The following is a 14,343-nucleotide window of genomic DNA, read 5'->3' as shown; positions in this document are numbered from 1 at the left end:
TGGAGTCCCGCAGAATTATCCATCAGAAGTTTAAACCTCCTGAAAAATTCCCATATAGGTCAGCACTTCCAAAAGGTCCGGACCTACATCTCTGCCACATGCAGCCTATAATTATCCAAAGACTGGGGAATTTGGGGCATTATGTTCTTTTGTTTGCTCTCCCCTCCTCTCCTGACCTTTGAACCCACCCTGACCTCTGCCCCGATCCTCATCCAGCTCTCTGTCTGACCCCTTCCCACGCTGCTCCTCACCATTGCCCTCCTGCCTCCACACTGCCCCTTGACCTCAGCTTCCTGGGTTACCATACTTACAAACGGGTATATTGTCAGCCAGGTTGCAGAGTCCCGTGCTCCATGAGCCTGATCCAATCAGTGGATGACGTTCAGTCACGGGCTGCTGGGTGACTACACTCATTCCTGTGGACACTTTGAGCTAGCCGTGGTAAAGAGCAGAGAGTGTGTCTGAGCTGCAAAGTGAACACAAATCAGCACAGGGTGAATGGCTAACACTGGAGAGAACCAAACGCTTAACACTGTGATGAACATAGAACATAGAACAGTACAGGCCCTTCGGCCCTCGATGTTGTGCCGAGCTTTGTCCGAAACCAAGATCAAGCTATCCCACTCACTATCATTCTGGTGTGCTCCATGTGCCTATCCAATAACCGCTTGAAAGTTCCTAAAGTGTCCGACTCCACTATCACTGCAGGCAGTCCATTCCACACCCCAACCACTCTCTGAAAGAACCTACCTCGGACATCCCTCCTATATCTCCCACCATGAACCTTATAGTTATGCCCCCTAGTAACAGCGACATTCACCCGAGGAAATAGTCTCTGAACGTCCACTCTATCTATCCCCCTTATCATCTTGTAAACCTCTATTAAGTTGCCTCTCATCCTCCTCCGCTCTAAAGAGCAAAGCCCGAGCTCCCTCAACCTTTCCTCATAAGACCTATCCTCCAATCCAGGCAGCATCCTGGTAAATCTCCTCTGCACTCTTTCCAGCGCTTCCACATGCTTCTTATAGTGAGGTGACCAGAACTGCACACAATATTCCAAATGTGGTCTCACCAAGGTCCTGTACAGTTGCAGCATAACCCCACGGCTCTTAAACTCCAACCCCCTGTTAATAAACGCTAACACACTATAGGCCTTCTTCACAGCTCTATCCACTTGAGTGGCAACCTTCAGAGATCTGTGGATATGAACCCCAAGATCTCTCTGTTCTTCCACATTCCTCAGAACCCTGCCGTTGACCCTGTAATCCGCATTCAAATTTGTCCTACCAAAATGAATCACCTCACACTTATCAGTGTTAAACTCCATCTGCCATTTTTCGGCCCAGCTTTGCATCCTATCAATGTCACTTTGCAGCCTACAACAGCCCTCCACCTCATCTACTACTCCACCAATCTTGGTGTCATCAGCAAATTTACTGATCCACCCTTCAGCCCCCTCCTCCAAGTCATTGATAAAAATCACAAATAGCAGAGGACTCAGCACTGATCCCTGTGGTACACCGCTGGTAACTGGTCTCCAGTCTGAAAATTTTCCATCCACCCTCACCCTCTGTCTTCTATGAGATAGCCAGTTACTTATCCAATCGGCCAAATTTCCCTCCATCCCACACCTCCTTACTTTCTTCATGAGCCTACCATGGGGAACCTTATCAAACGCCTTACTAAAATCCATGTATACGACATCAACTGCTCTCCCTCCATCTACACACTTAGTTACCTTCTCAAAGAATTCAATCAAATTTGTGAGGCAAGACTTACCCTTCACGAATCCGTGCTGACTATCACGGATTAAGCTGCATCTTTCTAAATGGTCATAAATCCTATCCCTCAGGACCTTTTCCATTAACTTACCGACCATTGAAGCAAGACTAACTGGCCTATAATTACCAGGGTCATTCCTATTTCCTTTCTTGAACAGAGGAACAACATTCGCCACTCTCCAGTCCTCTGGCACTATCCCTGTGGACAGTGAGAACCCAAAGATCAAAGCCAAAGGCTCTGCAATCTCATCCCTTGCCTCCCAAAGAATCCTAGGATATATCCTAGGGCGGCACGGTAGCACAGTGGTTAGCACTGCTGCTTCACAGCTCCAGGGACCTGGCTTCGATTCCTGGCTTGGGTCACTGTCTGTGTGGAGTTTGCACATTCTTCTCGTGTCTGCGTGGGTTTCCTCCCACAGTCCAAAGATGTGTGGGTTAGGTTGATTGGCCGTGCTAAAATTGCCCCTTAGTGTCTTGAGATGGGTAGGTTGGAGGGATTAGCGGGTAAGTATGTAGGGATATGGGGGTAGGGTCTGGGTGGGACTGTGTTCGGTGTAGACTCGATGGGCCGAATGGCCTCTTTCTACACTGTAGGGTTTCTATGATCCCATCTGGCCCAGGGGACTTATCGATCCTCATGTTTTTCAAAATTGCTAATACACCTTCCCTCAGAACATCTACCTCCTCCAGCCTATCAGCCTGTGTCCCATTCTCATCCTCAAAAACATGGTCCCTCTCCTTGGTGAACACTGAAGAAAAGTATTCATTCATCGCCTCTCCTATCTCTTCTGACTCCATGCACAAGTTCCCACTATTTTCCTTGACCGGCCCTAACCTCACCCTGGTCATTCTTTTATTTCTCACATAAGAGTAAAAGGCCTTGGGGTTTTCCTTGATCCGACCCGCCAAGGACTTCTCATGCCCCCTCCTAGCTCTCCTAAGCCCTTTTTTTTTAGCTCATTCCTTGCTACCTTGGTACCCTCAAGCAACCCAACTGAACCTTGTTTTCTCATCCTTACATATGCTTCCTTTTTCCTCTTGACAAGACATTCAACCTCTTTTGTGAACCGTGGTTCCCTCACTCGGCCATTTCCTCCCTGCCTGACAGGGACATGCCTATCAAGGACACGCAGTATTTGTTCCTTGAACAAGCTACACTTTTCATTAGTGCCTTTCCCTGACAGTTTCTGTTCCCATCTTATGCTCCCTAATTCTTGCCTAATCGCATCATAATTACCCCTCCCCCAATTATAAACCTTGCCCTGCCATAGGGGCCCTATCCCTCTCCATTACAATAATGAAAGATACCGAATTATGGTCACTATCTCCAAAGTGCTCTCCCACAATAACACTTGGCCCGGTTCATTACCCAGTACCAAGTCCAGTGTGGCCCCACCTCTTGTCGGCCTATCCACATATTGTGTCGGGAAACCCCCCTACACACACTGTACAAAAACTGCCCCAGCCGAACTATTTGACCTATAAAGGTTCCAATCAATGTTTGGAAAGTTAAAGTCACCCATGACAACTACCCTGTGACCTCCACACCTATCCATAATCTGCTTTGCAATTTCTTCCTCCACATCTCTATTACTATTTGGGGGCCTATAGAAAACCCCCAACAACATGACCGCTCCTTTCCTATTTCTAACTTCAGCCCATATTACCTCAGTAGGCAGATCCCCCTCGAACTGCCTTTCAGCAGCTGTTAAACTATCCTTGATTAACAATGCTACTCCACCACCTCTTTTACCACCTTCCCTACTCTTACTGAAACATCTATACCCCGGAACTTCCAACAACCATTCCTGTCCCTGTTCTAACCATGTCTCTGTAATGGCCACAACATCGTAGTCCCAAGTACCAATCCACGCTCCAAGTTCACCTACCTTATTCCGGATGCTCCTTGCATTGAAGTAGACACACTTCAACCCACCTTCCTGTCTGCCGGTACACTCCTGCGACCTTGATACCCTCCTCAGTACCTCACTACACTCAACACTGGCTTCTGGACTACAGCTCGTTTTCCCAACCCCCTGACAAATTAGTTTAATCCCCCCTGAAGAGCCGTATCAAATTTCCCTCCCAGGATATTGGTGCCCCTCTGGTTCAGGTGCAACCCGTCCTGTTTGTACAGGTCCCACCTTCCCCAGAATGTGTTCCAATTATCCATGTAACTGAAACCCTCCCTCCTACACCATCCCTGCAGCCACGTGTTTATCTGCACTCTCTCCCTGTTCCTCAACTCGCTGGCACGTGGCACCGGCAACAAACCAGAGATGACAACATGGTTTGTCCTGGCTCTCAGCTTCCACCCTAGCTCCCTAAATTCCTGTTTTAAATCCCCGTCCCTTCTCTTACCTATGTCATTGGTACCGATGTGTACCACGACTTGTGACTGCTCCCCCTCCCCCTTAAGGATCCTGAAAACACGGTCCGAGACGTCATGGACCCTGGCACTGGGAGGCAACATACCATCCGTGAGTCTCTTTCGCTGCCACAGAACCTCCTATCTGTCCCTCTAACTGTCGAGACCCCAATGACTATTGCTCTCCTGCTCCCCCCCCTTCCCTTCTGAGTCACAGGGACGGACTCAGTGCTGGAGATCCGGTCACCTTGGCTTACCACTGGTAGGTCGTCCCCCCCAACAGTATCCAAAGCACAGTATATTTATTGCCGAGGGGAACGACCACAGGGGATCCCTGCACTGACTGCTTCCTCCCAGCCCCTCTCACCATCACCCATCTATCTTCATTCTTTGGAGTAACTACATCCCTGAAGCTTCTATCTATGACCACCTCTGCCTCCCGAATGATCCGAAGTTCATCCAGCTCCAGCTCCAGATCCCTAACACGGTCTTTAAGGAGCTGGAATTGGGTGCACATCCTGCAGGTGTACTCAGCTGGGACACTATTGGTGTCCCTCACCTCAAACATCCCACAGGAGGAACATTGCACTGCCTGCACTGACATCCCTGCTAACTTCCCTTACTAAGAAACGGAAGAGAGAAAAAAAAAGTTTACCTGCTCTCACTCCGAGTCCTTTTTTTAGGTTAGAGGAGGGGGGAGGGTGGGAGACTCTAAAATCGAGATCAAACCCAAACAACTGAGATTAACCCCAAACAAACTGAGATTAAACCCAAACGAACTGAGATTAAACCCAAACAAACTGAGATTAAACCCAAACAAACTGAGATTAAACCCAAACGAACTGAGATCAAACCCAAACGAACTGAGATTAAACCCAACCAAACTGAGATTAAACCCAAACAAACTGAGATTAAACCCAAACGAACTGAGATCAAACCCAAACAAACTGAGATTAAACCCAGACAAACTGAGATTAAACCCAGACAAACTGAGATTAAACCCAGACAAACTGAGATCAAACCCAGACAAACTGAGATTAAATCCAAACAAACAGATTAAATCCAAACAAACTGAGATTAAAGCCAAACAAATCAGTGTGATAACGCAGCTGTGGTGAACCATAGATGGTTACCACTATGGGTACTTGTACATATGTTACTCTTGTTACTGTTGGGTTAGGGTTGGGGTGTTCCACCTGTTGGCATTGTTCTGTGGTACACTCCGGTTGGCTCCGCCTTCCTATAGGAGTATAAAGGTCACAGCACTTCCTAGTGACCCTTTAGTCTGGGATTGTATTGTTAAGCAGTGTGCTCTATTCTTGTTGCTAATAAAAGCCTTTATTTCCCGGGTACGATCCAGCCTCCCGAGTGAATTAATCACGCATCAATTTTATTAGCAACAATTTTTGTTTTGAAAAAAAAAACATGGAGTAGATGTTAAAACCCGATCGGCTAATCCGCGTGCCGCTGGAGCGTCGAACACTTTCGACCATTGGTTGAAGTGTTTCCAGGATTATATCGACGCCTCAACAGCAGTCCAAAACGATGCCAACAGATTGCGGGTCCTCCACGCAAGGGTGAGCGACACTGTGTATGCAACAATCCGTGATTCCCAAGACTACAAAGAGGCCATCGAAGCTGTACCATAAACCGCCAAATGAGATTCATGCTCGTCACCTACTAGCCACTCGACGGCGGCAGCCCGGCGAAACGACAGGACTGTACCTGCGCGAACTTCAGCAGCTAGCCAGAGCCTGCAATTGCAAGCCAGTGTCGGCGGCCCAGTATACTAACGACTTGATCTGAGATGCGTTCGTGGCGGGAATCGGCTCATCCTATATTCGCCTGCGGCTGCTAGAGCAGGGTAACTTGGACCTAGCTAAGACGGTGGAATTGGCTGATGCGATGGAAACGGCCTCCAGAAGTCTTGAAACTTACCCCACCGACCACGTGGGAACATCATGGCAAGTACAGCCACCGACTCAACTCTACCCAGCGGCTCCTAGGAACTGCTTTCAACCTCGGACCTGACGGCTGCGGCAGCTCCAGGAGGCCCACGGTGCTATTTCTGTGGATTGGCGAAGCACCCTCGCCAGAGATGTCCGGCCAGGATGGTATTTTGCTCCGCTTGTGGAAAGAAAGGGCACTATGCTAAAGTGTGTCGAGCGAAGCCCCCTTCGAAGCCAAGCAGTGCTGCGTGTGACTCCCCAGGATCCGTCTCCTCGTCTCCAGCTTCGTCGAGGTCTTCAACCATGTGCGATTCACGGGCGCCGCCATTCCTGATGACGACGACGCAAGACACATGCGACCTGCGGGTGCCGCCACTTTCAACGCCATCGACCACGTGCGATCCATGGGCGCAGCCATTTTGGTCGACACCGGCCGCAGACGACCAGCAGGGGTCCTCATCATTGACCATCTCAGCTGCCTGCAGTTGCACTTGGGATCCAACAGTGGCATTAATCATCCTGGACCAGGCCAAGCCTCACAGACTCGACAAGTCCATGATGGACATAGAGGTAAATGGACGCCAGGTACATTGTCTGTTTGACAGCGGGAGCACGAAGAGTTTCATTCATCCGGATACCGTGAAACAGTGCGCTCTCCGAGTACAAACTATCAGGCAGACAATCTCTATGGCGCGAGGTCCCGATCTGTTACCGTTCTTGGGAGCTGCGTGGTAACTCTAACGGTGCGGGGCACAGTTTATGAGAACTTCAGGCGCCTCGTGTTACTGCACCTTTGCGCTCCGGTACTCCTGGGACTAGACTTTATGGTCCACCTGAGGAGTGTGACCCTGCAGTACGATGGGCCACTCCCTCCACTTTCAGTGGGAGAACAGCAGCCTCCAAATTGCCCAGCGCGCTCCACGTGCAGTCTCTCGACACTCAAAATTACCCCGCCTTCTTTATTTGAAAATCTCGTGCCAGGCTGCAAGCCCATCGCAACTAAGAGCAGGCATTACAGCGCTGAGGATCGGATCTTTATTCGATCTGAGGTTCAGCGGCTCCTCAGGGAAGGGATCATTCAACCTATCACTAGCCCATGGAGAGTACAAGTCGTGGTGGTCAAGACTGGAGACAAGCCCCGGATGGTCATAGACTATAGTCAGACCATTAATAGGTACACGCAGCTGGACGCGTACCCTCTAACGCGCATATCTGACATGGTCAACCAGGTGGCGCAGTACCGAGTGTTCTCCACCATCGACTTGAAGTCAGCCTACCACCAGCTCCCCATTCGCCCAGAGGACCGCAAATACACGGCCTTTGATGGCCGTCTCTACCACTTCTTAAGGGTCCCTTTTGGCGTCACGAATGGGGTCTCGGTCTTCCAGCGGGAGATGGACCGAATGGTGGACCAAAACGGGCTACGGGCTACCTTCCCGTACCTGGACAACGTCACTATGTGTGGCCATGACCAGCAGGACCACGACGCCAACCTCCTGAAGTTTTTACGCACTGCGTCTCGCCTGAATCTGACCTATAACAGGGAGAAGTGTGTATTCAGCAAGCACCACCTAGCAATCCTTGGATACGTGGTGGAAAACGGGGTCATCGGCCCCGATCCAGACCGTATGTGTCCCCTCCTTGAACTTCCCCTACCCACTAGCATCAAAGCACTGAGAAGATGCTTAGGCTTCTTCTCGTATTATGCACAGTGGGTTCCCAATTATGCGGACAAAGCCCGTCCACTCATAAAGTCTACCTCTTTTCCCCTGGCAGCAGAGGCTCGCTTAGCCTTTGAAGGGATAAAAGCTGACATCGTGAAAGCCACGATGCACGCTGTCGATGAGTCCATCCCCTTCCAGGTGGAGAGTGATGCATCTGATTTCGCCCTGGCCGCCACACTTAACCAGGTGGGCAGGCCCGTCGCCTTTTTCTCTTGCACCCTCCAAGGCCCTGAAATTCGGCACTCCTCTGTGGAAAAAGAGGCTCAGGCCATTGTGGAGGCCGTACGGCATTGGTGCCATTATTTGGCTGGAAAACGATTTACCCTGCTCACCGACCAGCGGTCCGTGGCATTCATGTTCAACAACACGTTAAGGGGTAAAATTAAGAATGATAAAATCTTGAGGTGGAGAATCGAACTCTCCACCTACAACTATGATATCATGTACCATCCGGGGAAGCTCAATGAGCCCTCAGATGCCCTGTCGCGAGGAACATGTGCCAGTGTGCAGGAGGACCGGCTACAGGCCCTCCACAATGATCTCTGCCATCCGGGGATCACTCGGCTCTTCCATTTTGTAAAGGCCTGGAATCTGCCCTACTCCATAGAGAATGTCAGGTCGATAACTCGAAGCTGCCAGGTATGTGCTGAATGCAAGCCGCACTTCTACCGACCTGACAGGGCACACCTCATTAAGGCCACTCGCCCTTTTGAACGACTGAGTGTTGATTTCAAGGGCCCCCTTCCTTCGACAGATCGGAATGTGTACTTCCTCAATGTGGTTGACGAGTACTCCCGATTCCCTTTTGCCATTCCCTGTTCTGACATGTCTGCTGCCACGGTCATCAAAGCCCTGCGGAGTCTTTTTACCCTGTTCGGCTACCCCAGTTATATCCACAGTGATAGGGGTTCGTCGTTTATGAGCGACGACTTGAGGCAATACCTGCTCTCTAAAGGAATTGCCTCAAGTAGGACTACGAGTTACAACCCCAGGGGTAACGGGCAGGTCGAAAGAGAAAACGCTACAGTCTGGAAGGCTGTCTTACTGGCGTTGAGGTCTAAGGGTCTTCCAGTCTCCCGTTGGCAAGAGGTACTTTCTGATGCGCTTCATTCAATCCGGTCCCTCCTGTGTACGGCAACCAATGCTACCCCACATGAGCGGATGTTTACCTTCCCTAGGGAGTCTTCCTCTGGGACCTCACTGCCGTCTTGGTTGACGTACTCAGGACCTGTCCTCCTGCGGCGGCATGTTAGGACCCGCAAGTCCGACCCTTTGGTTGAACAGGTCCATCTCCTCCACGCCAACCCTCAATATGCCTATGTAGCATATCCTGACGGGCGAGAGGACACGGTCTCTATCCAAGATCTGGCGCCTGCAGGGGACCTGGAAACCCCCGTCGCTCCCGCACCCCTGGTTAGGGACCCCTTGCCCTTTATCTCCCCTCCTGACACGGCGTGGGCAGTATTGGGACCTCCACTTAATCCTCTTACTCCCGTGTACAGCTTGCCTGAGTCCAGGAGATTGTCGCCACCTCGAGGTCCACCCGTCCGTGAGGAGCTGGAGGAGTCACTGGACACCGCCTTGGAGAGAGGGACACCATGGTCACCAGAACCGGCGCTACCGCCAGTGCTGCGGAGGTCGCAGAGAAGGTGCAGACCTCTGATACGGCTGAACTTGTGAATATATGGACAGTTCGTACTGTTTTTTTGTCCCACCGGCCTTTGTTTTTAAAGGAGGGGTGAATGTGGTGAACCATAGATGGTTACCACTATGGGTACTTGTACATATGTTACTCTTGTTACTGTTGGGGTTAGGGTTGGGGTGTTCTACCTGTTGGTATTGTTCTGTGGTACACTCCGGTTGGCTCCGCCTTCCTATAGGAGTATAAAGGTCACTGCACTTCCTAGTGACCCTTTAGTCTGGGATTGTATTGTTAAGCAGTATGCTCTATTCTTGTTGCTAATAAAAGCCTTTATTTCCCGGGTACGATCCAGCCTCCCGAGTGAATTAATCGCGCATCAGCAGCTAAACCAACAAACACTTGGTCTCAGATCCTGAAATGATAGGATTTGATCATAGAATTCCTACAGTGCAGAAGGAGGCCATTTGGCCCATCGAGTCTGCACTGACCACAATCCCACCCAGGCCCTATCCCCATAACATGCATTTACCCTATCTAGTCTCCCTAAGGGGCAATTTAGCATGGCCAATCCACCTAACCTGCACATCTTTGGACTGTGGGAGGAAACCGGAGCACCCAGAGGAAACCCACGCAGACACAAGAAGTGCAAACTCCACACAGACAGTGACCCGAGGCTGGAATTGAACACGGGTCCCTGGCGCTGTGAAGCAGCAGTGCTAACCACTGTGCTACCGTGCTGCCTATTTGATTAAATAGGACAAAGTGAAAAATAAACAAGAGTGTTAGTGGACCAATCAAAGGTTGACACAAGTTGGAGTCCACAATGAAGTTTGTGTAACTCTTGTGTGGAGGGGGCTGGTGCAGAGTGGCTCCTGACTGTGCTCAGGCTGGTCCACATCAAAAGAGATTTCCAACACTCTGTCCAATCACAGGCGTTAACAAATGGGCCAGAACCATAAGATCCGTCAACCCAAGAATAAGCTGAGAAATTTACTCTCTCAATGAAAAACATCTGTCAACATTTCCGATGGGTTTTGTAAATGGAGGCATGGAGTACAAAACACTGGTTAAACACCGTTAGATTCTGTGTACAGTTTCAGAAGCTCCATTATAGACAATGGGCAGTGTAGATTCACCAGGATAGTACCTGGACATGAAGCTCGGGTTCTGAGGAGAGAGTTGCATTCCAGGGGCTGTTCCTATTGCAGCAGAGAAGGCCAACAGGAGATTTATTAGTGGTATTTAAAATGATGAAGAGTCTTGATAGATGGAATAGGGAAAGCCTGTCTCTGTGATTGAGGAGTGAGGGCAGAGTGGTTAGTCATTTCAATAGTCACTACACCAAAGAGTTTAGGAGAAATTCCAAAGAGCTGCTGGAATTTGCAATGTTGTTCAAAAAGACCAGTTCATTTTTGGGGGGAAGTTTGATAAGTATTTGAAGCAATGGAAGGCACAAGTATTTATGAAGAGATTAGTTTTGGATTCACACAGGGCTGTGCGGGGAGAGCTGGCAAATTGGTTTTATTTGGCATTGCTCCAGCAGACAGCTGCATTGACACAATGGGCCGAATGGCCTCTGTGTTCTATGCCTCAATGGTTTCATGTTTATATTCTTGCGTGCACAATTGAGGCGTAGGGTCCAGTAGCACATTCCCTGCTTCCTTCTCCATTCCTGTTTATTGAGAGAGGGCAGCTGGTGAATTAAGCAGCTTACTCACATTCACAACCATCGCAGTGACGGACAGAGCGGAGAAAAGTGAGACGGAGGAAGTCCATTATCATGGCTGCAGTTTTCTGCAGCCCACCTTTGCTTTTAATTTACAATGGAATCAGCTAGCAACTTTCACTGTCTCTGTCCAAGTACACGATATGCAAAAAACCCTGAAAATCTTAAATCACTTTGATTAAATCAGCAGCCATCCCTCTTGTCTCCAGACTGGCACTTATTTCCCCGGATTCATGAATCAACCCGGTTTTCCTCTTTGGGCTCCTGGGCACGATATCCTGTCTGTAGTGTAGAGACTAAAACTGAACACCATTGATATATCCCACAGCCAGGCGGAGATAAAGGTTCAGCTCCTGGTGTGCATTGCAGCCTGAGCTGTACACTCCAACATCGCAGCAATCAATCAGATGTCATGGCACAGTGGTTAGCACTGCTGCCTCGTAGCGCCAGGGATCCGGGTTTAATTCCGGCCGTTGGGTAACTGTCCATGTGGAGTTTGCATATTCTTTCCGTGTCTGCGTGGGTTTCCTCCGAGTGCTCCGGTTCCCTCCCACAGTCCAAAGATGTGCGGGTTGGGTTGATTGGCCATGTTAAATTAACCCTAGTGTCAGGGGGATTAGCCGGGTAAATATGAGGGGCTACGCGAATAGGGCCTGAGTGGGACTGATTTTGGTGCAGACTCGATGGGCTGAAAGGCCTCCTTCTGCACTGCAGGATTCTATGATTCTCTGTCTGGAGGAAGACATTCAGACGAGAGAGGAGAGAAAGCAGAACCTACAAACCCCAAATTACAGGAAGAAGAAGAAACATTGCAAAACGTTCTGCAATCGATTACCAGATGATGCAAATGAAAAGGGACCAGTTACCGAAATTCAATAAGGACTGTTTAAACCTTTTACTACAATTTTAACCACAAACCTCCTAAAATAGAAATACATATTTACATTTCTCTCACTCTTTGTTCCAAAGTGTTTTACAGCCACTGATGTCATTTTGAAATGTTGACATTGTAATGTAGGAAGCAGAGCAAGATCCTACAAAGAGCAAAGGGATAATAACCCAGTAATCTGCTTTATATGTTGCTTGAGGCTGGGACATTGGCATTAAAATATTAATACACAGAAGCAGGAATAAAACACACAGAATGGCCAGGGCTGTGAGTACTGGACAGGGCCACACCTCAGCCCGCAGGTCTCCATCACATTCATTAACTTATTGCAGTCTAACTCCCAATTCTACACGTGATCAAACTACAGCAAGTCAAACAATTATTTCATTCCCATTGATATAGGAAGAGAGAGGCCATTGGTCCTGTCATTCAGCCCAATCAGGACTGCTCTGAGCATGAGAATGAACTCTGTTCATATTCTATGCAGGGGTGGGGGGCAGAATTTGACCCACTCTGGCTCCATAGCCCTTCACACCCTCACCAACAAAAATCCATCAGTCTCAGCTTTGAATTATCCGTAGTGTTTTGGGGGAGAGAGCTGCAGATTCCTTTGTATGAGGAAATGCTTCTTGCATGAACTTTGTAACAAAGGGATAACATTTTTTCTGAAAATGTTGCTATCCACTGATATCGATAATTTTAAATAATTATTAAACAACTGTGAGGCTCTTGCTCCAGCAACAGCTGCTCGTGGCACGGTGGTTAGCACTGCTGCCTCACGGCACCAAGGACCTGGGTTCGATTCCCAGCTTGGGTCATTGTCTGTGTGGAGTCTGCATGTTCTCCCCATGTCTGTGTGGGTTTCCTCCGGCTGCTCCAGTTTCCTCCCATAGTCCAAAGATGTGCAGGTTAGGTTGAATGGCTATGCTAAATTGCCCCTTAATGTCAGGGGATTAGCAGGGTAATTCCATGGGTTTATGGGGATAGGGCCTCGGTGGGATTATTGTTGGTGCAGACCCGATGGGCCGAACGGCCTCCTTCAACACTAGGGATTTTATGATTCTAATCAACATCAGTGGGGCCATTTTCATCTGAAGCATCAACTGGCCATGCAAGAGGACTAGGCAGGCAGTGCAGGAATCTCCTGTGGCCATTCCCCTACAAAACCAATATACAACTTTAGATACTTTTTTTTATTGGTACCTTTTGATTTCTGTTCAAAAAAAGCAACTCAAATTAAATCCAATCATGGTCCCCACATGAGGGACAAACACATCCAAGCTGACAGGATGAGGCATTGCACCCCCTCCCGGGCTTGATCTAACTCTTCACCTTGGCCAAAAGGCATAAAGGCTTTGAAAAATTGCATCAGGTAAAGCCTCAGTTTTATCTCATTGGCTCTCCTGATCCTTTACTCTAACCTACCTTAGGGACTCCACTATCGCAGGCGTCAGCACACCCCTAGTGCAATGGGTTAACCTTGTCCCCTGTCTGATCATTGACTCTCCCCTGCCAGGTATACTATTGGAGGAATGGTCTCTCTGGGAGAAAAAAAAGCAGTAAGAAGTCTCACAACACCAGGTTAAAGTCCAACAGGTTTATTTGGTAGCAAAAGCCACTAGCTTTTGAAGCGCTGCTCCTTCGTCAAGTGAGTGGGAGTTCTGTTCACAAACAGGGCATATAAAGACACAAACTCAATTTACAAAATAATGACTTGATGTCTGTGTCGATATGCACGATCTTCTTGGAGATCCTCTCCACTTGGAGCCGACAGTTTGCGGTGTCGATGGTAGCCATGATGTGCATTGGCATCTCCACATCATGACTACCATCGACACCGCAAACTGCCGGCTCCAAGTGGAGAGGATCTCCAAGAGGAACAAAAAGCAACAGCCAAAGTTGTTGCACCACAGTTGGCTTTGTTGCACAAGAGAGGAGTGAAAGGTGTGGGAATGCAATGGTTACAGGGGAGGAGATTGTAACGGGAGGAGATTGTAACGGGAGGAGATTGTAACGGGAGGAGATTGTAACGGGAGGAGATTGGTGTTTCTACGGCCACAAACGAGACTCCAGGATAGTATGTTGCCTCCCTGGTGCTAGGGTCAAGGATGTCTCGGAGCGGTTACAGGGCATTGTGGAGGGTGAACAGCCAGTGGTTGTGGTACACATTGGTACAAACGACATGGGTAGAAAAAGGGATAAGGCCTTAAAAGCAGAATATAAGGAGCTAGGAAGAAAGTTGAAAAGTCCATCCTCAGAGATAG

At 49.0% G+C, this 14,343-nt stretch overlaps 1 protein-coding gene across 4 annotated transcripts in view; it reads right to left on the bottom strand.

The window, feature by feature from the left end:
* mrps15 (mitochondrial ribosomal protein S15) overlaps positions 1–14,343 on the bottom strand; it is a 98,318-nt gene that overhangs the window by 17,637 nt on the left and 66,338 nt on the right. For all 4 annotated transcript variants that reach the window (XM_078204377.1, XM_078204373.1, XM_078204374.1 and 1 more), the window contains one exon: positions 312–466. In XM_078204377.1, the coding sequence (XP_078060503.1) occupies positions 411–466 (56 nt within the window). In that variant the 3' untranslated portion in view covers positions 312–410. The remainder of the gene's footprint in view (positions 1–311; positions 467–14,343) is intronic.

This window comes from Mustelus asterias, unplaced genomic scaffold (genome assembly GCF_964213995.1).
Source record: "Mustelus asterias unplaced genomic scaffold, sMusAst1.hap1.1 HAP1_SCAFFOLD_318, whole genome shotgun sequence".
In the NCBI taxonomy this organism is placed as follows: Eukaryota; Metazoa; Chordata; class Chondrichthyes; order Carcharhiniformes; family Triakidae; genus Mustelus; species Mustelus asterias.
Note: the sequence above shows the minus strand (reverse complement) of the source record. Positions and strands in the feature narration are given on the sequence as shown.